A 27638-nucleotide genomic window follows, 5' to 3' on the forward strand; every position below is an offset into this window, starting at 1 on the left:
CTATGTATCTGCACACCAAGATCCCTCTGTTCCTCCACGCTGCCAAGAATCCTATCCTTAATCCTGTACTCAGCTTTCAAATTCGACCTTCCAAAATGCATCACCTCGCATTTATCCAGGTTGAACTCCATCTGCCACCTCTCAGCCCATCTCTGCATCCTGTCAATGTCCCGCTGCAGCCTACAACAGCCCTCTACACTGTCAACGACACCTCCGACCTTTGTGTCGTCTGCAAACTTGCTGACCCATCCTTCAATTCCCTCGTCCAAGTCATTAATAAAAATTACAAACAGTAGAGGCCCAAGGACAGAGCCCTGTGGAACCCCACTCACCACTGACTTCCAGGCAGAATATTTTCCTTCTACTACCACTCGCTGTCTTCTGTTGGCCAGCCAATTCTGTATCCAAGCAGCTAAGTTCCCCTGTATCCCATTCCTCCTGACCTTCTGAATGAGCCTTCCATGGGGAACCTTATCAAATGCCTTACATTGCTTCAATATTACATTACTACATTGTCATCAATTATCTACTCGCACCTCAACACATCCCACACAAAAAACAAAAGGATTCAGTCTTCCTTGTTCAGCAGCCAAATCATAAATCAAGGAGGCCAGTAGTGACAACGGAAATGTTTTCTGCCTGGAACAAGTTTTGGTCTTTAAAGAGATAAATAATTTTCTTCTGCATGAATTTTCCAATTGCCCATAATGTTACTTAGCAGGTCAAATTCAAAAGAGTAAAATAAGAAGGAAAAGAAAACATGGCCACCCCTCTTAAGATGTTTTGCTGTAACAATTATGTGATTCATGTCTTTCCATGTCCTTTTCATTTTGCCCTTGAGCAACTCCTAAGGACTTAAAGACAATTGGCATCTATCTATATAATGTATGCATATTTAGATACATAATGTGAAAAATATGATCACAAATTCAAATCATTAGAATGGGGATGAAAGAATTAGTACAATAGTTTGGTTGAACGAGGGTAAAATTAAAGTCTTATTTTATTCAATATCCAATTTAGCAGAAAAAAAATCCTGATTTAAATTTGGTCCAAGAAACTTGTGAAATGTTATTTCATGGAATTCAAACAATTGACTGAAAATTTTCACAAATACTTAGCAGCCTTATAAATTCAATCTGTGAGAGCCTTTAAAAATGGTACAGATGTGTTGACAATTCCATCAGAAAGGTCCTTAATTAGCTTTAGAGATCCCCCCCTCACTGGTAACAAGACAAAATAATTTTCATTAATGACGTAGCTGGCTATTGTCTAGAATTAGCCCTTCTCATAATCGGGGATTATTTAAAATTGTTTCTTGGTTTCTTGATAGGAGCAATACAGGGTGAATTGTTTTTTAAATGTTAACACTGAAAGATGGAAATTGTAAAAGAATGGACAGCCGTAGATTAAAACAAGTATAATTCAGACACAATGCATTTAAAATTTGTGATGGTCCTCGCATGTTTTTGGGGACTAATATGGACACTTAGTTCAATCATGATATGGTTGAGCACTCGATAGGCATCAATGGGACTAGCTACAACAAACAAAAGACCATTTCAATATTACAAACATGAACACGTGGAAGGTCTTTGTGAATTGCAGCAGCTGAGCTCTATTTGGTGGGTCTCTCATGTCTCAATTTGCACTGTTTGCAATAGAGCCAGGAGGTAAGCTCTCCCTCCGATGAATAGGTTCCTGCTCTCTTGTGCTGGATGAGTCTCACATGCAGACCCTTCTAATAACCCACTGTATTACAAATAGCATTAATCTCTGAGCTGTAGAATGGAAGCATATGGTCAAATGATTGCTTTATGTTTATTTTTAAATTATATTTTTATGTCCATTTTTAAAATGCTGTCATTTGACTGCCTGGACTATTCTGTTTTTTTTTCTCGTTTTCTGAAGATTCATGTGTCCACATTCATAAAAGAAACTTGGCATGTTGCAATTACACCTTACCGTCAATGTCTCCCAAGGGGAAAGGGAGAGGATGTGGGAAGGAGGTGGGGGAACAGGAAGATGCAATTACTGTCTGACAACTTCACATCGGCAGGAGTACACATAGGGATTAAATAAAGGAACATGTTGATGGGACACGTTGACAAACGTGCAGAAACCTTATATTAAAAAGTACAGAGTTCTTGTGATGTTCTTTCCTGTAACATTTTAAATTTCTCTTGTGGGGTGTGGCCTTGCTAGCTGGTCAGCATTTATTTTCCATCCCTTGTTGCCCTTGAGAAGGCAGTTGTCATCTACATTCTTAAACTCCTGCAGTCCATGTGCTGTAGGTGCACCCACAATGCTGTTCAGATGGGAATTCCAGGATTTTGCCCCATCGACAGTGAAGGAATGGCGAGAAGTTTACAATTCAGGATGGTGAGTGGCTTGGAAGGGAACCTGCAGGTGGTGAGGTTCTGCTGCCTTTATCCTTCTAGATGGAAGAGATCATGGGTTTGGAAAATGCTGTCTAAGAATCATTGGTGAATTCCTGCAGCTCACCTTGTAGACAGCACACATTGCTGCCATCGAGTGTCACTGGTGGAGGAAGTGGATATTTGTGGATGTGGTCTCCAAACAAATGCACTGCATCCTAGATGGTGTCAAGTTTTCCGAGTGGTAGTGGAGTCATCCAGACAAGTGGGAAGTATTCCATCACACTGTGTGTCCCATCAACATGTTCCTTTATTTAATCACTTGTGTCTTGAAAAAGATGGACGGGCTCTGGGGAGTCAGGATGCGAGTTACTAGCTGCAGCAATTATCGTGTCTGACCTGCTGTTAGAATTATAGAATACCTACAGTGTGGAAACAGGCCCTTTAGCCCAACAAGTCCACACCAACCCTCAGAGCATCCCACCCAGACAAATCCCCCCATAACCCCATTAATCTACACACCCCTGATCACACCCCAGAGACCGGAGTACCCAGAGGAAACCCACAGTGACACGGGGTGAATGTTTGCAAACCCCATACAGGCAGTCGCCCGAGGATGGAACTGAACCCAGGTTCCTGGTGCTGTGAAGCAGTAGTGCTAACTACTGGGCCACCTTACTGCCCCTAGCTACTGTATTTATATGGCAAGTCTAGCTGTGTTTCTGGTCAACGTTAACCCCCAGGATATTGATAATGGGTAATGCTATTGAATGTCGAGGGACAGTAGTTAGATTGTCTTTTATTGGAGACAGTCATTGCTGGCATTTGTGTGAAATGAATATTCCCATCACACTCTTCAGATACACCATGACAAGTGCCTTGCAAAGTCCTATATATTCTGCATCTGGATTTTCTAGGCTGACCAAATCATGAGATGAGTTGAAAATCAAATTTTCCTGCCCTGGTCCCATGAAACAGTATCAATGGCTGTGCTAATATCGTGTTTGTTTGGTGTTCTATCTGAAATTCTTTCCCAACGCTTTGTAGTTGTGTGCACAAGTGTCCAACAGTTAAGTGATTGGAATGCTCATGAGCTTGCTCTTGCTCTGCACTTGGCTGTCAGAAAGCATGGTGGAGGCAGAAGTGCTTGAGAGGAATGTGGAAAATGTTTGAAGTAAAACAAAATGGAAAAGAGCTAGGGAATGGAACCAGTGTTTTCCTACAGTGCTGCAAAATTGCATGAGCTGAGGATATAATACAGATTTATTTTATTCAAAATACATTGCTGCAACTCTAGGAGAAATGTTGTGTGTATGCAATTTGGATCTGTAGCAGTGCTGGAGCTGAGCAGGCTGGAGGATCTCACAGAAGCCGTGCTATGCCTCCAGTAGTTTTTGGGAAGAACACTTTCAAGGGCATCCTTTGTGTGTGATGGAAACCTCTAAACTATTGCTGTCATGATGTTTCTCAGTTCTGTGGGTGAATGTGAAAAACAGGACCACACAGGCAAATTTTAAACCCACACTGGCTTCTGCAAGTATTGCTTTTAGTTGTTATGAGTGTAGGATCAAGAGACTAAGACTCTTCATCATAAGCGGTGAGGTGTTGCTCTCTCCTCCTCTTGGGTGTTGCTCTGCTGGGCAGCTAGCAGTTCTGGGATGTCAAAAAGCAGAAGGGGAACATTGGAATGAGAGGTAAAGCAAGATACTTATCTTCAGCTTGGATATTAAGCAGGTTGAAGCTGAGCTAGAAGCTGATAAGGACATAAGGCATGATCATATTATCATTGTCAATATCCTCCGTGATCTAAGACGTCAAATGCTTTTTTGGAGCCAGCACCATGATATGGAGAATGATCTCGGTCGGGCTAAGTCTGCTGGATCAAACTATCTTGACATGAAAGATGACATCCATGCTTCAAAAAATGGCATGAACAAATTTGTACCCCTCTAAATTATGGCAGCATAAAAACAGTGAAAGACGGGCACCCTGTACTTTCCACAGAATGTCACTGAGAAAGACTCAATTGCAGGAATGTATCTACAATAGGACACTCAAAGTATGATAAGGATAGGACCCATTTTTGCTTATGCTGTAATCTTTGCCAAATTCCAAGAGTTTTTAAAAGAAAAACACTAGAATGAAGAGATACAACAGTTGAATACATTCTGGACAGAAGTTTTCTCTTCTAACATGACTTGCGCAAAATGGCGAGAAAGGTGAGAAAATATGGTGAGTATGAAAAAAATTGTCTCAATGTTGAGAAAAACATTTTCAACTTATCTTCAAGCCTTAAATGATGACTTCAGGATCTCACAACTGATGGCAGTTTCCTCACTTCCATGCATTTGTATCTTATTAAAGCTCCATCTTACCTTGCTTATTTGTGCCATTTCCAATTCTACTCTCTTCCACTGAGAACCTAGATGGCACAAATTCCTGATGTGTAAATCAGCTGACAGCTGCAACTTGCTGATGGCTTGTCCGGACCGTCATCTAAATGCTTCTTTGGAATAATGTCTCTGCATGTTCCTTGGCTGCCATTCTCCTAGACCCCTCATCCATGTAAGGTGCATCACCAAGCCACCAGAGTAACCACATCAGCATGCCTGCTCTTGGAGTGACTCTCGTGCCACTTCAGCCTTCCAACACTTTTTGTCCATGCATACCAATGATGTACGTGTTTCTGCCAGGTCACTTTGCATACAGGGACATTCACATGTACACAGGATGCTTCTGTGACTCTTTGCGCGCTTTCTTACTACCCACTCACTTTGTGGTTATTTGGAAGCTGCCAGCCTCTGTATCATTCACATTGCGTTCTTAGTGTGCAGGGATTTTAATGTTTAGTTATATGATTCCTGCCTGTGGCTTGCATTGCATTTTAGCACAAGAGAAATATGCATCTAGAAATGGTGAGAAGCATTGAACAGTTAAGGGGGTGGATATGTCACTGTGTGGCAGCACAGTATTATGTTAATATTGTACCTTCATGTGCTTCGAGCAAATGGTCATGTGTGACAGTCAAAGGGGAGCTGTCTTCAGTTGGATAACAGGAAACTACAATTACTCATGGGGTACTCCCACAGTCAGTCAGGGGGCTCGACTGATTTCAGTTGACCATTGGGCCAGGTTTTCTTGTACAGGTTCAAAGGGAATGATTGAGCATGATGGCAATGGGTAGGACAGCACGTAATGATGATACACAAGCAGGAGAAGTGTCATCGATGAGTATGTAGGAAGCACACAGGATGGGAAGGGTTGGTAGTTTGGACGGATGAGGCTGGTGACAGCCATTGACTGTACATGATACATTCAATGGTGATGAGTGTAGGCGATGAGCCTTGATAAGATGTAAGTGCAGTGACAAGTTTAGACTGAGTGTTGACACTACTTGAGGCAGCAGAGAGAGATGGTAGCACTTGCCCTTGCAGAATACAGAAGATAGTAACTTTCCTCCTGCACTGTCCCTTTTCACGTGGGGCACAGCACTGGCCCCAGCTGCAATCTGCATCCAAGTTGGCTTGGTCATGTGACATGGCCTACCGAGATGGTCAGCTAATTAAAGGACTGCCCCTCCCACCACCCCATCTGTCAAGAACTCCAGTTCCCTATTGTAAAGTAGGCAGTGAGCTTTCTTTTTCTCTGGGCCATAACCTGAATGCAGAGGTGCAAGAACCAGAATTTGAGCAGTTTACGTCCAGCTTGCAACATATAAAGGGCTGTGCAGCTGAGCTTTAATTAGAATGGCAGCAACACGAAGGCTGGAAGTTCCCGGAAGTGGCTACGTGACTACTCGAAACTGTCGCCCAAGAGACTGGTTATAAATTACTGAGGTAGAGAGTAGAAGATGGCATGAGAAAGTCACTCTGAGCAATGCAGATCAAGCACCATAAATCTCACTGGACAAAAAAGTAAATGAAACTGAAACAATTCCACCTTATGTCAGTTAGCAAAAGCTAAAAATAGTTGTAAAAATTGTTTCTTTCTCACGTCTGTTTTACTAGCATTTGGATTGGGCACTAGGTATATAGGATTGGTATATTGCATACAAAGATTTACGTCAATTCCCTGTGGGCAGGCAGGACCATGGGCCATCAACTACACAGTTTGCTCAACATTATTCATTGATAACAATAAAAGCAGTACTACACAAACAAATTTCTGTCCTGCAATGAACATAAACAAAAAAAGCTGTTTTTAAGAAAGTTCTACATTTCTGAGGATTCAAAACCTATCATTATTTTATGTTAAAATAAATAATATCTGAATATCCTTATTATGAAACAACCTAAAAATCTAACCTGCAGTTATTATAGTATACGTATTAATAGTGAACCCCTCTTGATAATATCACTATAGGAGTTTGTAGATGAGATTTTATCAAGGAATAATTTCATTGAGAGTATTAGATTAATTGATTTTTTTTACTGGAAGAACTCTTAAGAGTTCCCTTTTACAAAGAAAATAATATACACCAATACACACTAAAGTAAAACCACAGTTCGTCTCTTTTGTCATTTGTTTGCAAACCACTAAATTTTATTTGATCGAATAAAGCTGAAAGATTAATATTCAAATTGAAATGAAAATTGAAGCAGTTAATGCAGACGTACTTTATAGTGGTGTGCCGAGCATTGAGTCCGACCTGACCTTTAATTGGTCAGGTTATAATCAGTAATACATTTCTGCAAAAAAACATTATTCATGGTAATTTTTAACCCTTTCTCCCCAGATTTATTTGTTGTCTGCTCTAAGGCATCATTTATAAATACTTTTCAAACACGTCAAAAGAGGCAGTAGGCAAGATTATGGATAAAAATTAAAAAAAACTTTCAACTATATAGCCTAAAACCTTGACTTTTGATGCACTGCTTACGGGACCGAACAAAGCAATGCCAAATAGGATAACATTTAATGTAACACAAAGGTAACATGTCCTCCTCTTGTAAAGAATTTCAAACAGCAGCATGTCAGCATATCAAGTCTAGTTAAAAGGTATCCTCTGGTAAAAAGCTGTTCTCAAGTAGCCCCAGATGCAAGCTTATGCTTGGGAGACAAACAGATGCGACTATGGTTGCTGGGGTTTGGCATTAACACTCATTGTCAATATGGAATATATACACATGGACAGGACATCAGCTGCACAATAGCAAAACAGGCCTTGAAGTGTCAAAACAGAACTAAAGTTGTGAGCGAGGAAGAGATCCATGACAACCAGTTGGCTGTTAGAATGAAAAAGTCAGCCAGGATTACAGTCTGTCACAAGGAGATAAAAAGTGCATAGCTAATTTTAAATGCACATTACCAAACCGATGAAACCACAGCAGAGAAGACTAGATATTATGACATTCTTTTAAAAGTGTTGGTTTATACTTGTCACTGCTAAGATGACTATTCAGTCATTACATGTACTGTGTAAATCACTGCACACACCTGGCTAATTGAAATAGACCACTGCATTTCAGAGACATTTATTGTTATACATCGATGAGCTTGCATCTTCAGCACATGCCAACTATCTTTAAGGTTGGGTAAATTTAAAGTTAAACAGTACTTTATTACATATTTAGATTACAATAAATTTCATTAATTGTTTCCTGAGTTCTCCCATAGACAATTGTTAGCCTATAATCACTCGAATAATTTCCTTCCAAAGTACTAACATTTCTGAAAATAACCTGGTTAATTAGGGCCAGGATTCAAGGCAACAGGAATCAAAAGGAAAAGTGTCAAAGATGATGTTTAAAGCTACCAACTTCAAACATTTGAGAAGTTTGGAGTTAGATTAAATTTGAAGTTTTAGAGGTCTATTATGCCAGCTACATATAAACATGGGTATCACTGAAAGGAGACATTTTATGAAACCTTTTCATTTTGCATCTGTCAAGACAATTTGCAAGAAATACTAATGTAAAGGGAAAACAGCATTTATTCTTTGAGAGGACAGTGTGTATTGGTTGGCAAGTTCACTCTGATAAGAGGCCAACTCGTCTGGTTTAAAATGTAGACAATCCTTGGCAGTTAACGATCATTCATCATCTAACTGATACAGTCTCTATGGTAATCTTTCTACCAATCAGAGTTCACTTGCCAACCAGTCAGCACCCTTCTCTCATATGGTATAAATGTTGTTCTCCCCACACTGGCATTTTCTGCATTTTATGCTGATAAGGCAAAAAGGTTTTGGCAAAGTGTGTCATTTTACAGTATGCATGTTCCGTACTACAAAATGATTATAGATAAATATATTGCATCTTGAGAAAGACGAGCAAACAAATTTTAAAACTGTAAAAAAAAGTCAAATACCAGAATTATCCAACAACATGTAAGAGAGGAGATAACTATTTTCTACTTAAAATTAGATTGATAATTAATTGTGACGTTAACGTATTGGTGGTCCAAACTGACACTAGATACTTGTTTTATCTGGTTCTTCAAAACTTAGAAAAGAGTGGTGAATCTGCAGAGTCAAGATGGAATATTATATAGAAGTCTTAATGTCGATAGTTACTATATTGTCTCTTCTCACCATATAAAAACCTGCCACATGTATTGCTTTAAAACTAGAAAGTAATGGAATTAAGTAAACATAGATATTTTGAGTCAGACGAGAGCTCATTTTACAAAAGGTAATCTCAAATTCAAATTAATATTGTAATGCATTAAAATAAGTAAATATGTTTGAAGTAGAACACATATTTGAACCTTGAAATTTTGCTGGGGGATAATAATGAATGAACTGCTTAAGCTTTCACCAGAAATTCCTGTTATTTAAGATGATTACTTAAAATGATAAAAAAAAGTTAGCACCTCTTGCAAGACAGTGGGCAGAACAATTCTAGATAAATAGTTTAAATATTCATATGTTAAGCTTCTGTATTATACTTGCAAGCTATTAATATCTTATTCCTATATGATGTCCTATTCATTTCTGACCTGTTTCACATATACATTTCCATTTCATATACATTTCATGAATGTGACAGAATATTTCTCACAAGTCTGGATGAGTGCAGTTACAACTTTCAAGAAGTTCAACACCATCCAGGCCAAAGCAGCTTGCTTGATTAGCACATCCACAGATCCACAAACATCTGTTCCCTCTTCCTCCACTGTGTTCAGTAGCACCAGTGTGTACCATGCACAAGATATCCTGCAAAATTCATCAAACCTCCTTAGACAGCACCTTCCAAACCCAAATCAGTTCCACCTAGAAGGCCGAGGGCATCAAATACATGGGAACACCACCATCAACAAGTTCCCCTCCAAGGCACTCACCATCCAGACTTGAAAATATATCACTGTTCCTTCACTGTCACTGTCACTGGGTTAAAATTCTGGAATCCAGTCCTTAAAGGCATTGTGGATCTGCCTACAGCACAAGGAATACAGTGCTTCAAGAAGGCATCATGTTCTCAAGGACAGCTAAGGGTCAGTGACAAATGCGAGCTCAGTAACTGAAGCTCACATTCCATGAGTGAATTTTTAAAATCCCAGTAAGACCACGCAGCTTAGTTACCATTACAACACATCATACTCCAAACGCAGTCTCATCAATGCGCTCTATTAATGAAGAATAAGCTCCCCACTTGTAATAAATTCCCCTTACAATAACCTATAAGTCTATTAATTACTTACTATGCTTGTATATAAACCTTTTGTAGTGTTAAGGCGTACAGATCCCACTGCATCTCAGACATCTGCAATATCTCAACATTTATATAAAATAATTTTTTAAAATTCTTTACAAAAAATGGACACACTTATACTTTCATAAATTTCAAACATCGCTCCAATTGTCACATCTTTGGTATTCACTTAACCGGTCTACATCTTTTTGTAGCCTCTGCACATCCTCTTCACAACTTGCAATCTTACCAATCATTGTGTCATCAGCAACTTTGGCAACCATACCTACTGTCCATTCATCCAAGTCATTATATAAATCTCAAATAGTTCAGATCCCAGCATCGATCCTTGCAGCATTATTACAAACTGCCAACCTGAAAAATACCCACTAATGCCTACACTCTGCTTCCCATTTGTCAGCAAAATCTTACATCTGTGCCAATATGCTACCCCTAATCCTATGAGTTTTTACTTTTCAGAATAACCATTAATGTGGGACTTTATCAAATACAGTCTGGAAGTATGAGTACATGCACTGATTTTCTTCATTTAAATTGGGATAGACAGGTTGGCAGAGGAAGCCATGACAAAGAATTCACAGTGTCTATTTGGGACAGTTTCAAATAACAATATATTGTGGATTGAACCATTGATCAGGCTATTTTGGATCTGGTTACGTGTATTGAGGAAGATAATGTGACGGCAAAAGATCTCCTTGGAAACGGTGACCATAAGATAGAATTTAGCTTTCAACTTGAGACAGAGGAACTCGAGTTGGAAACAACTGTACTAAGCAAACACTAGTTTAATTACAAAGTAACAAGTCAGGGTTAACTGGGATGAATTTGGAAAGGATTTTAGCAGCAAAGATGTTTGGGAGATAATGACGGACATTTCAGAAAACAGATCATACCTCAGAGCAAGGATATAGTTCAGTGAGGAAAAAGGATTTTAGGAAGGATATAAGGCATGCACGGCTAACCAAAGAAGTTAAGGATAGCATCAAATTGAAAGTAAAAATTTAAAAAGTGACAAAGATTAGTGATATGTCAGAGGATTGGTAAAGTTACAAAAACTAATAAAGGATTCAAAAACCATCAAAAAAAAGAAAATCAGCTTCAAGGGTACTCTTCCAAGTAATTTCAAGCTGGACTCCTTTAAATTTATAAAAAAGACAGAAGGCAAAGTGAACATAGACTTGATAGAGAAATAGGCTTGGGAAATAATGATGGGGAACCAGGAAATGACAGAGGAGTTAAATAAATACTTTTGCATCAGTCTTCATGGTAGAAGACACTAATAGCATGCAAAAGTTACTAAATAATCAAGAGGCAAATGCAGGATAAGAAATAAATACAATAACTGTCACTGGGGAAAACATGCTAGGGAAACTAATGGGACCAAAGATGCATCCCAGGATACTAAACAAAGTATCTTCAGCGATAGTAATAGTAATTTTTCAGAATTCCTTTGACTCTGGAAAATTCTCAGAGGGTTGGAAACCTGCCAGTATGACACCTATATTTCAAAAGAGAAGGCCAAAAGCAGACAACCATGGCAACCAAAAATAGAAATTGACAGAAAATCTCAGCACGTTTGGCAGCATCTGTGGAGATAAATCAGAATTAACGTTTCAGTTCTGGTGACGCTTTTTCGGTGTTCTGCACCTTAAACATTAACTCTGCGTTCTCTCCAAGATGCTGCCAGACCTGCTGACATTTCCCATAAATTTCTGTTTTTATTTCAGATTTCCAGCATCTGCAGTTTTTTCGGTTTTTTGTTTAGCAAATAATTATAGGCCAGATGGTCCATTGTTTGTTATTGGGAAAATGCCAGAGTTTATTATAACAGACGTATTAGAATAGCAAATAGAAGTACAGAAAATGATGAAGCCAAGTCAGCATGGCTTTACCGAGGGGAAATCATGCCTGACAAATTTTCTATAATTCTTTGAAGAGGTAACAAGCACTTTAGCAGTGGATGTAATGTATTTGGATTTTCAGGAGGTGTTTCATAAGGTGCCAAACATTAGGCTACTTAATGATAAAGAAGAGATCTCATGGTGTTAGAAATAGTACACTGGAATGGATAGAGGATTGGCGAAGTAATAGAAGATGGAGAGTTGATATCGGGTGCATTTTTAAAATGGCAGCCTATAACTAATGGAATGCCTCAGTGTTCGTGCTGGAACCACGATGATTTTCAATATATATTAATGAATTAGATGAGGAAAGTGAATATGCTATAACCAAGTGTGCAGAGGACACAAAATAAAGGTGGGAAAGCAAATGGTGAGGATAATACAAAGAGCCTGCAGAAGGATATACACAGGTTAAACTAGTTGGCAAAAGTGTGGCAGATGAAATATAATGTGCGAAAATGTGAGATTATGCACTCTGACAGGAAAAATATAGAAGCTACATATTATTTAAATGGAAGAAAAGACTGCGGAAAGCTCTGAACAGACGGATTTGGGAGTCCTTGTACAAGAATTATGATAAGCTAGCATCTACAGTCAGCAGGTAATAGAGAGGCAAATGGAATATTGGCCTTTATTTCAAATGGAATGCAGTAGAAACATAGGGAGGTTTGGCTACAACTGTACAAGGCATTAACCAGGCCAGAGCACGAATACCACAAACAGTTTTGGATCCTCTATTGAAGTAAAAATATATTGTCATTGGAGAAGTTCAGAGAAGGCTCCCGGGGCTGAATTCAGCTGTGAAGGAAAAAGAGCAAAGTTGCTGGAAAAGCCCAGCCAGTCTGGCAGTATCCATGAAGAGAAAAACAGAGTTAATGTTTTGGATCCGTGACCCTTCCACAGAACTCTAGACCCAAAACGTTAACTCTGTTTTTCCCTTCACAGATGCTGCCAGACCTGCTGGACTTTTCTAGCAACCTTATTTTTGTTCCTGATTTACGGCATCCGCAGTTCTTTTGGTTTTAATTCAGCTGTGGAGGGCTGTCCTATGAGGAGAGATTGAGTAGATTGGGCCTGTACTCATTGAAAAATAGAAGAATAAGAGGTGGCCTTGTTGAAACATGTAAGGTTCTTCGAGACTTGACGGGATAGATACAGAAGGACTGTTTACCCTTGTGACAGAGTCTAGGACCATACAGTATAACCTTTGAATAAGGGTTCACTGACTTAAGGCAGAGGAATTTCTTCTTTACGGAGTAATAAATTTGTGGAATTCTTTTCCACAGATGGCTGTTTAGGTTTGGTCATTAATCATGTTCCAGGTTGAGATGGACATTTTTAGTCGGTGTGGGAATTAAGAGTTATAGGGAAAAGGCCGGAAAATGTTAGAATTATCAGATCAACCATGGTCTCACTGAATTGAGGAGCAGACTCGATGGTTTGAATGACCTACTGGTGCTCCAGTATTATGGTCTTTAATACATCTGTCAAAATCAGCTCCTATCACAAAACAGTACATTGTCAAAGAGAACAATTTTATTTTACAGCAAAAGGGGTGTCATATCAACTTTGTGAAGACTTTTCATTCGCGAGAAGAGGAACAGTTCAAACTGATAAAACTGCAGGTAAATGGGCAATGGGCATCCTATGAATCACAATTTTTCTTAAGCAGTCAAATTGTTGCTTGCCAGCTTTTAATTAACTAAAAATAGGATATTTGCATTTTTAAATGCCAAGCTTGAGTTCTCAAGACAGCTCAATTAAACTATGATATTACAATGGAGCAAGTAGTCAAGGAGATGCCCAAACACCTCTGCTCATACAAAAAATAAACCCACATTGTTGGGTGTAAAAAGCAGCACACACAATCCAATTGAGCTAATACGCCTTAATTAAAGCTTGATCAGATTTGTTTTTATAAAATTACTTTCCTCATGTTTACTTTGCAAACCATTTAAACATAATCACATTATAGTAATGCCATGCTGTAAATAGAAACTAAAATATAATGCTTTTTTGGCAATCTACTTTCTAACTTTTAAGAGATCAACTTTAGAAACAGTCCACGTAAACCATTTTCAGATCTAATTAAACTAAGGGGAAGTGGATGTCAAGTTCCTTCGCTATGATACATACAAATATGTTTTTACAAGAAAAAAAAATGTTTGTAAGCATGCTAACCAAAGTATTGAAATTTCTTTACAAAATCTGTTCTGTCTTGTTGGATTGACTGAAAGCTGATTATAAATTGCTTTTAAAGTTGATAAGGAGCCAAGGCGTACTGGACTCGTCAATTAATATCTTAACAGTTGATTTAAAACAAAAAGAACTGCAGCCCTGCATATGCAGGAGCATGACACAAATAGTTCTTGGTCACAGTATTTTGTACCTGGTTGTGATCTTTCCAGGCTGCAGGGCAAAAGCAAAGGCTTTGGGAGTAAAGGGATAGATTTTAATAACACCATCTTTATGAGCATGTGCTATCACATGGTCGTCCAGTACGTGCATTTTTGCCATTAAATAACTACTACAGGCTATACTGTTGTTTTCGGTTATTTAATGATACATTTTATGGGATATTTAAGAGTCCTCACTAACTCTTTTATGAGTTTGATTTGAGTGTAAACAAGCATTCAGCTTGAAAATTTCCATTGCCAAGGTGGTTGTTCAAAAAATGCACGCTAAGTAGCTTCATAGAACACTTTAGTTCAAGGAGAATGAATCTTTGTATGACAAAAATATGCAACAACTTAAAAATTATCATAAATGTGGCAGGGACTCTTCCTACTAATTTTTACAACTTCAAAGTGGATTGGTTGAAAACCCAAAGAAGTGGATTTTTCTGATGATCTTAAGATTGGGGAACTCCAGCGGAAAGTCTACTCCATATCAGAAAACGCAATTTTTAGACTGATGAATGGTCATATCCAGTTGCCCCATGTTAATATCGACATGTTAATATCGACTTTACATGCGTTAATCTGCTCTATAAATTCAATAAAAGCGGCAGGGTATAATTATCAACCCCATTGTCAAAATGAGGATTTGAGCCGACCAAAGTGCTTCATAAGCGTGAGTCAACATGCATTCTGTTTGCTTCTCTGTAGGAGTCTTGGGATTAGTAAATTTAGCCAATGACTTCAATGCTTAAGGGAGCTAGTACTGATTATATGGTTTGAGCTGATCATATATTTTGCAAAGAAAGCTGCCTTCTTTGTTGATTGTTTCAGCATTAACATGTTCAATAAAGCCAGAAGTTCATAATTTGAAACCAAATAACCATATTTTTTCTGAAGAAGGGTCTAGGCCCAAAACGTCAGCTTTCCTGCTCCTCTGATGCCGCTTGGCCTGCTGTGTTCATCCAGCTCTATACCTTGTTAACCACATACAGATAGCTAGGCAGGTGGTTTTCTTTCAAAGAGGTATTATTTGGCTTTAAACAAAAGTCACACTTAACCATGGTTCTCTGACACATTGGCGTCAAAGCAGGAAGGATAATAAATATATCTCAGAATTGGTAACAATGAAGAATCACTGATGTAAGTGATACTCACTCTTGGTTATGAGGATTCTGGGAAACATGACTAAGTCTCTCATTACTGCCAGACCCAGGAGTGTTAATCTGAAAAAGGAAAATAAATTGCTTAGAAAAGTACATGATGCATGTAGGGCTGTGAAAGCCAAACATATCGTGATTTTCTGTGGACAGTCTACACCCCACTTATGGAAGTGAATATTTATCATAGTAATGAAAAGGCCAGCAGTCAACTGAAATATAATACATAGGCAGAGTTGAAATAATTTGATTAAAACAAAGCAATTATTTTTTTAAAACTCTTTTGCCTTTGTGTCAAGAGCAACTTTTATATTTTTGTTTTATTTTGCATGTTGAAGAAAAACAAAATTAAAAAAAAAGACAACATTTAAATTCAACATATCCATATTTAAAGAAATGGTCCACAAGACAAAAATTCCAATTGCTAGAAAGCTATTTGTCTGTAAGGTTTTAATTGTTTATTTCTATCAAGACTGTGAAATCTAATTGCTTTGTTTTAGTGCATATCAGAAAGCCTGAGTGTTCTGGTGCCACAAAACTATAGGGACTAAGTAAGCCACAGTGTAAAGAACAACATAATAGATTACTAGGCAAACATTTTCCATTCCTGAAAAACATATTCTATTTCATTAAATGCTTGGAAAATGATAACTTGTCCCTACTTAATGAAAGCATTACACCATTTTAAATTAAAATTTCCAAACGGCTTTAAAAACAAAACTGAATTAACTCTCACACAGTTCATCGAAAATTACCATCTGATCTCAAAATAATGCTTCATATTAATGTGATCCCTATATTTCACAAAATAGTGATTTGGAGCTGAAAAAATTGTCTTATGTAAAGAGTTAACTGTATGATACTTGTTAAATATATTCTTTGTTTAAAAATATAATTTAATACATCAAATGGTGCACCTAACATTTGCTTTATGGGGTGTGGGGCAGAAGTGAGGAAAAATTATGCTATAAATTAATGTTTCATGTTGATAGTTTATATTCCATAGTTTATACCTGAAAACTAATTTCTATTTTGGATATAAACAATATTTTCTCCTGCCAAGAAATAAATAATCTCATAATCTTCGTGTAGAATTTTTCATTTAAAAATATCTGCAAAAGAGATTTTCATACTGTATCATTGACTCTTATTCATGGAATATATCAATCCATTTCCTACACCATAGTGGCAAGGCAAGCAGTCTATGCATGTTTCATACTGAGTTAAGGTTTCACAATCACATTATCTCATGGTGGACACAATGTTTTTATTCAGTTGCATATTATGAAACATGTGGAGGGAGAGCGTTTCCCCTTGCTCACACTGTTGACTAGCCATTTCACTGAATATTAATCCTGTTTACTGTCATGCCTTCATTAAAAGATATAAATTCTAAAAGAAATCATTCTGTACCAATTCTGTGATTTCTTACCATCAATGAAATTAAAAATAAAATGCCATAGAAATGTTATACCATTTACTTGCAGGGGTTGAGTTATAATTAAACAATCTAATGTGAATGGGACTTTTGCTGTCGAGGAAAAAGCTGCAAGGTATTCCCCTTACGCTCATAATTCCAGCTTAAAACTCTGCTTTTAACTTTTATAAGACTATTTCCATTTGAATTTTTGATAATACCATTGTTAACCAGTTTTATAAAGTTAATAAATTACAACTGTTACATTGGGGATTGTATTTCACTGTGCGACTATACACCAACTGAGACCTTCACCTACAGCTGTACAGCCTTAACGTAATATAGTTTTAACTGAACTTTCTACTTTCTTCAGTGCTCCTGAGATATATTTCACCATAGGGATTTAGATCTGCCATACCACCTTTTCAAACTGCAATTACAAAACAAAAGTATACTGAAGATAGTCTTAAATACAGTTTGTTTTATTACTAAATAATGTTGGATTACCAGCAACTGAACACTACAATTAAACCAAGCACAGGCGTCAGCAAATGAATCAAGATGACTAGATATGAAATCTCTACTTCCCTTTGAAGTATAGCATTCCAGCTCAGAAAAGCAAACTGGGTAATTGAACAGTGTGGTCTATGCAAAAACAATGGCACATACCAGAAGTGAAAATTATTCATTAATAAAAGGGAAAAAAAACAAACGTATTTGTTCCCTCAAATCAAAACAATTTGTGGAAACTGTTCAATTTACTTCCCATCGTCTACATTTTATTCCATGTTAGTGTTCACTTTCATAAACATAACCACTAAATTACATTTCTGACAATATATTAAATACATTTATTGTTGAACATACGTACGGCTGTATCACATCACGCCATTAATATAATTGCAAGTGCTGCTGCAGTTACATAAATGACTATAAAATGTGTGATCAATTGCCTTTTGGAGATGTAAAATAGTTTTTATTTGTCTCAGCCATGTCAAGTTTTAAATGCTAGCTTGTACTAGAAAGGTATATTAGTCTAATAAAAGCCAGCATCTTGCCTCTAACTACTGTCCAGTTGAAGTGAGTGCACTATTTTGTTTCTCTAAATTATTTCTAATCTAAATTCATAAAAATAGAACTTATTTTCTTAATCCATCATTCATGGCTCATTTCATTTTTAGATGACAGTAAAGCATTACATATCTCCACTGAATAACTGTATACAAATGTTTTGTGACCTATAAGATTATCAGTATGAATATGAAAATAGATATAATAATTCAAACCAAATATTAAAGAGGTGGTCTTTCGCTGGCTAACCACGAATATGGTAAGTAAGTGATGATATTATTTAAAAAGTGTGGAGAGGAGGTAGAGTGATGAGAAGAGAAAAGTTGACTGAAATAGTATCAACAAATGGAGGCAGCCAAACTACAAAATTATTTTTCGAGCATTTCACTGCTATTGTGGTGGGTGGGAGGACAGAAAGGATCAGGGTAGAGTTGGACAATGTGTACACAAATATTCATGCTGCTATACTTACAGATAAAGACACCTACATGAAGTATAGAAAATGAATTAACATTCTAAGATGAGCTAGCCGTTGTCATGTAAACCCTATTAAATAAAAAATGATTTCCATGTATAATCAAACATATCAGAACTGATTTTTTCCCTCCAGAATTAATATGCAATAGGAAAAGCTGAAGGTATTCAATGATAGAATGGGAATCAGAAGGCCTCTAGTGTGAGTTAACCATCCCAACACTGCGAGGAACAATAAATTTCTATGAAAAGGGAAGCATGACTGCTTCTTTTATCGTATAGTGGAGAGGAAATCATAATTGAGTTTCATCAGGAGTTTATGAGCTCATTTCAAATTCAAGTTTTGAGGTGATTATTATACTCTTCAAATATAAAGACAGCAAAATAAGTTTGTTGCTTTTTCTTGACAATACATCAGTTATAAATTTGCCTATATCCAGAATATTAAGATAGGAATTGCTGCAAATCAGACTCCCTAAAGTGGGCTGACCATTACTCAGAGTTGCATGACTCAGTCAATTTCCAAACCAAGTGCTAATTAACTGTGTTTTGTGTCTGTGCATGTTGAAAACGGAAAGGGAGAGGGGAAATGTGTAATCTACTGCACAGAACATAATACCGAGCAGATATACGAATGAAATATTTTTTGAATTGTAGTTTAGAGAAAAGCATTGTTTGCAGTTTTGCAAAAAAAATCAGCAGTCATCTTATTTTATTCAAAATTTATGGAGGATGTGTAGGCTAAGCAAGTTATGGTAGTTTGTATTTGTATTTAATACTATTTAACATTTCTTATCATAAATATGATGAGATTTCACTATGGCATGACTGTAAAGGATAACTACGTTGATGGATAATGAGGCAACCTACATGTCATATTTCTTTACGCTCTTGATTCTTATACTGATGAACTCAGTGTGTATTCCGGGAATAAGGAAAGTCAAGTTGCGAAATCACCATGGAAAAAGGTACTCTGTTGCACTACTGAAATAATACAAGCTTTACATTACAAAAAATTTATATTATACTTGAATGATTACATAATTAGTAGCTCAAAGGGCAGAATTGATATTTAATGAAATTTCAGATATATATGCATCACTGCAAAATGTTTGGAATGCACAATAATGAGTATTTCTAGATAATGATCAAAAACTTCTTTTAGATTTGTAGCCCTCAAAATTTGGTAAAAGAAAATCTTCTTCGCAAACTGCCAATCCTCATTGCTAATTAGTATAGAAACAGTTCAATTGGAATATCTAAAATTCATCAATACATTTAATTAAGTAAACCATTGTTTATATTCCAAATGAAACTGATTTTAACCACTTCTAAGTTCACACAACTTCACATTTATCAAAGGAGATCAATTGTCCAGGCCCCAGTAAATGTTTTTCATGCTGAAATCATTTATCTGCTTTCATTACTGTGTGAGATGATTTCCTCATCAATCTCCATGATCAATTTATCATTGTACCTGTAAATCAAAATTTGTCTCATAAATTCATTTCTAGATAAATTATTTCCAGGAACAAAAATATTGCATTTTCAATAAAGAACAAAGCATGATTTTTGTTACGCTGCATGCAAAATGCTTTTAAGTATATTTTAGTGATCTCTTTGTATTGTTCAGGTATAATTCTATTTTGGCAGATACAATCCATGACAATACTTTAGAATTAAACCACTAGCTTATAGCTGCCATTTAATGAACAGAGTTTTATAATGGAAGTCTTCAGAGTTATTACTTCTTTCGTACAGGCTTTATTTTTTTCTATTGCAATCTACAATTTTCCCATGTACTTTCTCAGGAAACATCTGCAATAGTTTCACTGGTGCCACAGTGCAATTCAATGTTCATTCCATGTTTTTTCTACACTGAACGTGGAAGTAAAAGGTAACTGGTTACAATGGTAAAAAGTAGGTAATGGCGTTCCACAAGAATCTTGACTGGAATCAAAATAAGTATTTTTAAATTTGTAGATGACATCAAATTACAGGAGGTAGGGGGTGGGATGGACTTCGGATACTGAGAAAGATGGCAACAAATTACAGGATGACATTAATAAACTTGCAGAATAGAAGAATAATTAGAAAATGACACTGATAAATGTGAGGTAATACATTTTTTTTTAGAAAGAATAGAGGCAATTTATTATAAGATAACAAGGTGTAGAGCTGGATGGGCACAGCAGGCCAAGCAGCATCAGAGGAGCAGGAAGACTGACGTTTCAGGCCTAGACCCTCCTTCAGAAAATGACAATTTATTGCCGTTTATTTCTTGGCAATTTATTATTTGGTCTGTGTGAGTCTACTTGAGGTCGACAAAGAGATCCTGGTGTACAAATATACTAATCATTAAATATTGCACTACAGTTTGATAAAAAAGCAGAAAACCAAACAAGGCTCATTTCTAGAGAGAAAGAACTGAAATGTAAGCAAGTTGTACCAAACCAGTACTGAAACTTGGCTGGACAACACCTAAAATACTGGCTGCATCTCTAGCTTCCAAATTATAAAAAGGATATACAGGCACTGGAAAGAGGGTAGAGAATATTTACAAGGATAATGCAGGAAATCGGAGGATAAACATATTGGAAAAGATCATGGACATGATTTTTTTGCAAAAGGGATGAAGGGATGATCTAATAGATATGTTTAAAATTATGAATGGTTTTGAGAGAGTGGATGCAGGAAGAACGCTTCAAATTGTGAGCAACAGCATAATAAGTGGCCATTGATAAGAAACACGCACCAAAAATTTAGTAAAGAATTCAAAAGAAATATGGAGACAGAAGGGACAGCAGATGCTGGAAAAAGGACTGAAGAAGGGTTCTGACCCGAAATGTTGACTTTCCTGCTCCTTGCATGCTGTCTGGCCTGCTGTGCATTTCCAGCTCTGTACTTTTTGACTCAAAAGGAACCCCTTTACCTGAAGAGTAAGGAGAATGGGGAGTTTTCTGTCACAGGAATAGGTGAAGTGAATAATATGGCTGCATTTAGGGGAGCTGATAGACTTAGCTGAAGTGAGGCAGGAGAAGGCACGTATGGATAAAAATGCTAGCATGGACTGGCTGGGCTGAATGGTTGATTCTGTGCTGTATAGCAATGCCAAACTACACAAAATTAGCAGACTTTGTAACCACCTCATTTAAATGCACCTCATTTTTTTTCCTAAAGCTCAACAGTCCAAGTAAATTTTTATCTTTTTTTTCAGATATTGGATTATACAAATCTATTCGCTTTCAATTTGAATTTGCATTCAGGAAATGTAGCTGATTGCCAGAGCCTTACAGGAAACTTTATGAGCTGCAATTTAATTTTTTAAACGTTACAACAGTTCGAAATGAAGTTTTTCAGTTGAGAAACAAGCCAGTGCATTCAAACATGAATTTCTTTGAGAGCATTCATTGCTTTCATTGAAAGTGTAATTTGAAGGGTGTGTTGTAACATCATGAGATTCCAATATGTTGCTGAATATGAAATATACTATTTTTGTATATTGTTATGAACCCTGACCATGCTGCAAAATTTATGCTGTGATTCTGGAAAAGACATAATTATTTTATGTACAGTTAGGGACCAGTAAGCTTTTATTATTAAAGTAGACAAAAGTTGAAATCCAGGGGTCTAAGAGAATAAAGCCACAAGATTACACAATTTTGAATAAAAACAATACTTTATCATGTAAATTAGTACTATAATCTGCAACACATGTACAATGTGTTCCTAACACCAAGAATTAACATACTGTGATTGAACACCTCACATAGCACCTGAAATGTACAGATCCCATGGATTTCTCAAAAACCCCATCACTAACGTCAATGCCATAGTGAATTATTAAATCTCAAATTTTACAAGAGATTATAATTCTTCAGTTCTGTTGATTTGATTTGAAACACTCTCTCAATAGCCCCTCCGACGTGGACTGCCTAAACAACTGCTCCTGTTCAAGTCCATCATCCTCCTGTTCTGGATTCACACTCTGTTAGACTCTGAAAAATACACTCAAGTATTTATTTACAGGCACAACTTCAGGTTTTCACCAACTGCTAGTGTCACCAAGTTAAAACTTTCCTGTGCTTTCCCTGAGTTCTATTCTTGCCTTTCTGTGTCAAGCAAATAAGGATTGTGTCCTTTCTCAGGCTACACTGAAGTCAGATGCTTGGATTTCAGGAGTCAGTCAGTGTGGTTTATCTCCTCTACATCTCATTGACAAATGAATATCCCCTGCAAATAAAGGTTAAGTCATGTACATACAGTCCCATGTAATACTGCATAACTCCATATTGATGGTCTGGCCAGAAAAGTGAATGGGAGGTCATTGGTGCAAAGGGAACAGTTACAATTCATGCCAAAGTTGCTTAATGTTTTAAAGTTAAAAACCAAGGACTGCCTTGAGGGCAGGAACAGCATTGCAACATGAGTTGCTTATAATTCTGAATATCTTCATTCGTCAATACAAACTCAAATTTAGCCCCTGTCAGGCTCTCTTAAGACAGTATGCTTCATCTCACAACAGCCCTTCCGGCGTCAGCATCCTCATCAACAATTTTGGAACCTCAGCATCCCTGTCAGACTCCCTTCCTTCCTTGTCCAAGAGCTAGGTTGTACAGGGTGCAATAACAATCATTATTCTACAGGCGCTGTTCTGCAATTAGTGGAGTGTTCCTCCTCAGCGCTCCAGGCAACAGAAGTGTGTTGCTTCTGTTGCCAGAAGATCAATTGTTTGTTTGATGATGACCGTAGGGGACGGCTGGGAAACATTGTAAAACCATTCAACATTTGCCTGAAGATTTTGTACTTGGGTCATTAGTCATACCTTTTGAGGGTACCATTTGGTGCAGGAGGGAAAACATTTGCTTGGGGAGGTTAGTAGGGCTGGTCAACCCTTTATCCCTTGCACAGTAAGTATTTAATTAATACAAGAAAGACAATGTATTTCTTAAATTTCTCACAAGCTGGTTAACATGGACATGCTTCATCTCTTATACTGTATGCAATTAATTACAACAAACAAGACCCCATATGACTCATGAACTGGTTGATTTAGTCATGCTTCACAGTTTATACTGTAAACTTTTATACAAAGAAATGGCTTAGTCATGAAGGAACCAATGGGACTTGGTGGAAGAACTTTACTCCACAGTATATAGTCGGATTTGTAGATGCATCTGTTTTCTATTTTTGGTAAACAAATTGCCCATAAATCTACTTGAGGCAAGCTGTGACATTAATAAGTATTAATAAATTGATAAGAATTCACAACAGCCTAATGAACACAAAAGTGAAAGGTCTGGAAAGCTGAACTGCCAGAAAGGCAGTTGAGAACTTCATAGTGAAATCTTAAACCACTATTGGGAAACTATATTTTTATCTTCCCCATCATTCTACAGATTCTGGGTGAGCTTGGAAGATCTGCCCTATTAGACCTCATCTGGCTTATTGAACATATCCAGTCCAACTTACCATGGTGAACTTCATGCATTGTCCATTGAAGCTAACAATGTATAGTAATCTTACCACAGATAGCTAAAAGGCTATTTTAGTACAAATGGGAGTCTCAGCTTACCGATATTGTTGAGAAAGAATGAAACTGTTCCATGTTTTTAACATGATTTTGAACTGGTTTCATTCTTCTAACAGTGATTATTAACATTTTCTTTCAATAACATAAAATTTACTGTTCAATTTTCAGAGGAAATACCTAAACTACAGGTAGGAAAAACAAAATGAGGAGGTAATGAATAGTAAATACTATCACTGCAGTTTCTCCAAATCCAAGTGACAAATACGATGGTTTGTGTATGCCTATACCCTTCAGATTCCGGATAGCTTACACTATCTCGGTTAGATTCATTTACTATGACTAATCAGGTGTATATTAGTCAATGGGATGGGGCCATATTTTTACCCATGCTGGAGAACTACGACAAACTGCTTCACAGCTGGGTCAACAATAGTTATCTCTACTTTGGAATAAAACTGAGGAAGATTTCTCTGCACACTGCATATGTTGAAGTTTGAATTTTTTTTCCTGAAGTGTTTTTTATGTTTTTATTCCAGATTGGCAGAAGAATTTTCACCAAATATGTGAACCTTGAGAAATCTGTTCTTCTGTATAGTGGAACTTTTTGATTTGCAATGTCTTATGAATTTTGTGGATCGGAACGAATTCAGAATGTCTACTTAGTGCAGTAATTGGCATTTTTGTTTCGTGGAATTTGGTCTACTGTGAACTTTTTTAAGGTTTTTAAAAAGATGTTCTAAGGATGTGGTGTCACTTTCAAGACCAGTTTTGTTGTTGATCTGAAGCTGTCCTGGGAGTCAGACAATAGATCCTTTGAACCATTGGTGTGCTATGACTGAGTGGCTTTTCTGGTAACATAAGAAGTCAGAAAGTTGGCCATGCAGTGTGGGGCTGCAGTTACATACGTCAGATTGGTAAGGATGGCAGGTTTCATTCACAAAATTATGTCAGGTGAGCCAAGCTGAGCTTTGATAGTCACTTTTACAAGTGTAAATCTCTAAAATTTCCAAAATTTGCCTTTGTATTTAACACAAATATTCAAGCCGCCTTGGAAGTAATTGAATTCATGCCCTCTGGCTTACTATTTCAGGTGTCAGGATTAATAGTTCTTATGAAGATTCTCATTTTCTTTTAGGATTTGTGTTAAAAGGGTTGTGAACCAGCTCATTTGGGAAGTGTGAGGAGGGACCTGGTCTCCTTTTTTAATAAGGGTCATAAAAAGGACACATTTGGGGTTTTTTTCAACAAACACGGTATGGAAGTCAGATAGTTTAAGCTAATTATCATCTCAGAATCCCGACAGTGCACAAAGAGGACATTCTATCCATGGAGTCTGCAATGAACTTCAGAAGAGCATCCCACCCAGACCCACCTCATCCCTAAAGTCCCGCATGAGGTTTTTACCTTGGCAAACCCAAGTAACTTGTACACTACAGGTCAATTTTTTTTTAAACATGGCCAATCCACCTAACCTGCACTTCTTTGGAATGTTGGAGGAAACTGAAGTACCCAGAGGAAACCTACACAGACACGAGTGTGCAAACACCGACAGTCACGGAGGTTGGAATTGAATCCGGGTTGCTGGTGCTGTGAGGCAAGCAGTGCTAACCACTGAGCCATCATACCACCTATTCCCTAGAAGTATTTGCTGGAAATCACTTGACTGAGTATATGGCTGCTCATAATGTGGTCTCCTCTAAATTGGGAAAACGAAATGTAGACTGGGGTGACCGCTTTGCAGAACACCTGTCCACAAAAAAGACCCTGAGCTTCCAACTACCTGCCACTTTAACACACCATCCTGTTCCCTGGCCAACAGTTCCATCTCAGGCTTGCTGCAGTGCTCCAGCAAAGCTCTGCACAAGCTAGAAGAACAGCATCTCATTTTCTGTTTGGGGACATTACAAGGGCTCCATGTCAAGTTCAATAATTTTAGGGCTTATCCTAATCCCAACACCCCAGGCCTTGTTATCACGTAGCCTGCCATTACACACAACCCATTGTTAACCACTAACTGTCCCCATTAATAGCTATTTATCCTCCAACCCAGAGCATTATCTACTCCTTTGTCTGTCTGATTGTTCTTCACTCCCTTGGGCTCTATCCCCACCGATCATTTGCTCCTTACCCACCCCCACGCTATCTTCTGCATTTAAACCAATATTTTCCTAGCCAACATCAGTTTTGAGGGAGGGTCATTCAGCCTCAAGATCGCCAATCTCACCTTTTGCATTTCGGAGAACGAATTTTTGGGGATTCAGTCTGATAACACAAATCCAGCTATTCCCTTGAAAAGTCTCTGGAAGAGTTCTTCCAGTGTTTCCTGAATTAAATGCATCTAGGTCTCAGAGACAACTTCCTGCATTTACTGACACCTATTTGCATGTGCCAGGTCACTAACTGAAAGCCATTTTGAAACTTCCTATCTTATGCCTTTACATACAAAAACTAACAATTATTTGCCAGTTGTCAGAAATAAACTTTGGGAGCAAGAAAAAAAAATCTCCCCTACTTTGTTTTCCCTGATGTTGGATGTTACTTCAAAAGATAAATATTTATTATTATATGCTTCAAATTCTGAGTTGTTGTGATTTTCATGCTTGTCAAATGAGCCACTCTATAATTAATAAGCAAAACAACTATTAATTTAAGAAACTTAGTTGATGAATTTTATATTCTAAACAAAAAGTATAGAATTGGATGAACTGGTACCAGGGTAGAGCATTTAAATTTATTTTGACACCGGGGAATGGTGGGATTAGGAATGAGACCACACTCCTCCAACCTTGATTTTGAAATAAGCAAGTAACAAGTTACATTCCCTACCTCAAAATTAGCTGGCAGTGGAAGAGGGCATTCATTCCAACAGTCTGAATGCAGGACCCTGAGGTGAAGTAGCAGAAGTAATACTACTTTTCAACTATTCTGATATACCATCTATGTATTCCTTTTTGATTTGACTTCGGGCAAATGCATTACCTTTATTTTGCAATTTCAGATCATTGTACTGAGTGCAGAAAGATATCACGTGGGTGTGATCCCTGTCCCATAACTGCCCAGTGCATATGCTTTCAATGAATAAAGCTCCTGATACAAAGATTCTACACAATCCAGTTTTAAAATAAAAATAAAACATATATTGTATTTTCCAATTTAAACTCTTAGCCCATGTGGCAAATTTTTGAATGCATGATGAGCAGTAAGCAGTTTCCACTGGGAGAAAAAGACAAATGTATGAGGCAGTTCACTCTTCACCAAGATGAACTCAGATAAAGAAGATTCTACAACACATTTTATTACATCATTTTGGAAGACCAAACTTTGAGTACATTGCCTTAATTCAAATTATGTTATCTTATTTTGCTGTATTAGTATATATCTATATGTGGAGGTAATTTGATTGGCTATTTTTATCCAGTTTATTTTAGATGCTTTGATAAATGTATAAGTGTGATAACCTATCACACCTTTTAAGATATCGCTTTTCAAAGCTAAAGATGCTGAGCATATTATAAACATATTCCTTACTTCTAAATACTGAGCACTGGCTACATGATTAACTTCTAGGGGTTAATTCAGTTTTCACTCTAGTTTTCATTCAAACTCAGCAAGTCTGGCAGCATCTGTGGAGAAGGAAACAGTTAACGTTTTGAGTC

General features: G+C 37.3%; 1 protein-coding gene across 3 annotated transcripts in view; it reads right to left on the minus strand.

Annotated features, from left to right (window-relative positions):
• Positions 1 to 27638, minus strand: part of LOC125455096 (G patch domain-containing protein 2-like) — a 255807-nt gene that overhangs the window by 43113 nt on the left and 185056 nt on the right. For all 3 annotated transcript variants that reach the window (XM_048536660.2, XM_048536658.2, XM_048536661.2), the window contains exon 6: positions 15486 to 15553. In XM_048536660.2, the coding sequence (XP_048392617.1) occupies positions 15486 to 15553 (68 nt within the window). The remainder of the gene's footprint in view (positions 1 to 15485; positions 15554 to 27638) is intronic.

The sequence above is a fragment of the Stegostoma tigrinum genome, chromosome 9, assembly GCF_030684315.1.
Source record: "Stegostoma tigrinum isolate sSteTig4 chromosome 9, sSteTig4.hap1, whole genome shotgun sequence".
In the NCBI taxonomy this organism is placed as follows: Eukaryota; Metazoa; Chordata; class Chondrichthyes; order Orectolobiformes; family Stegostomatidae; genus Stegostoma; species Stegostoma tigrinum.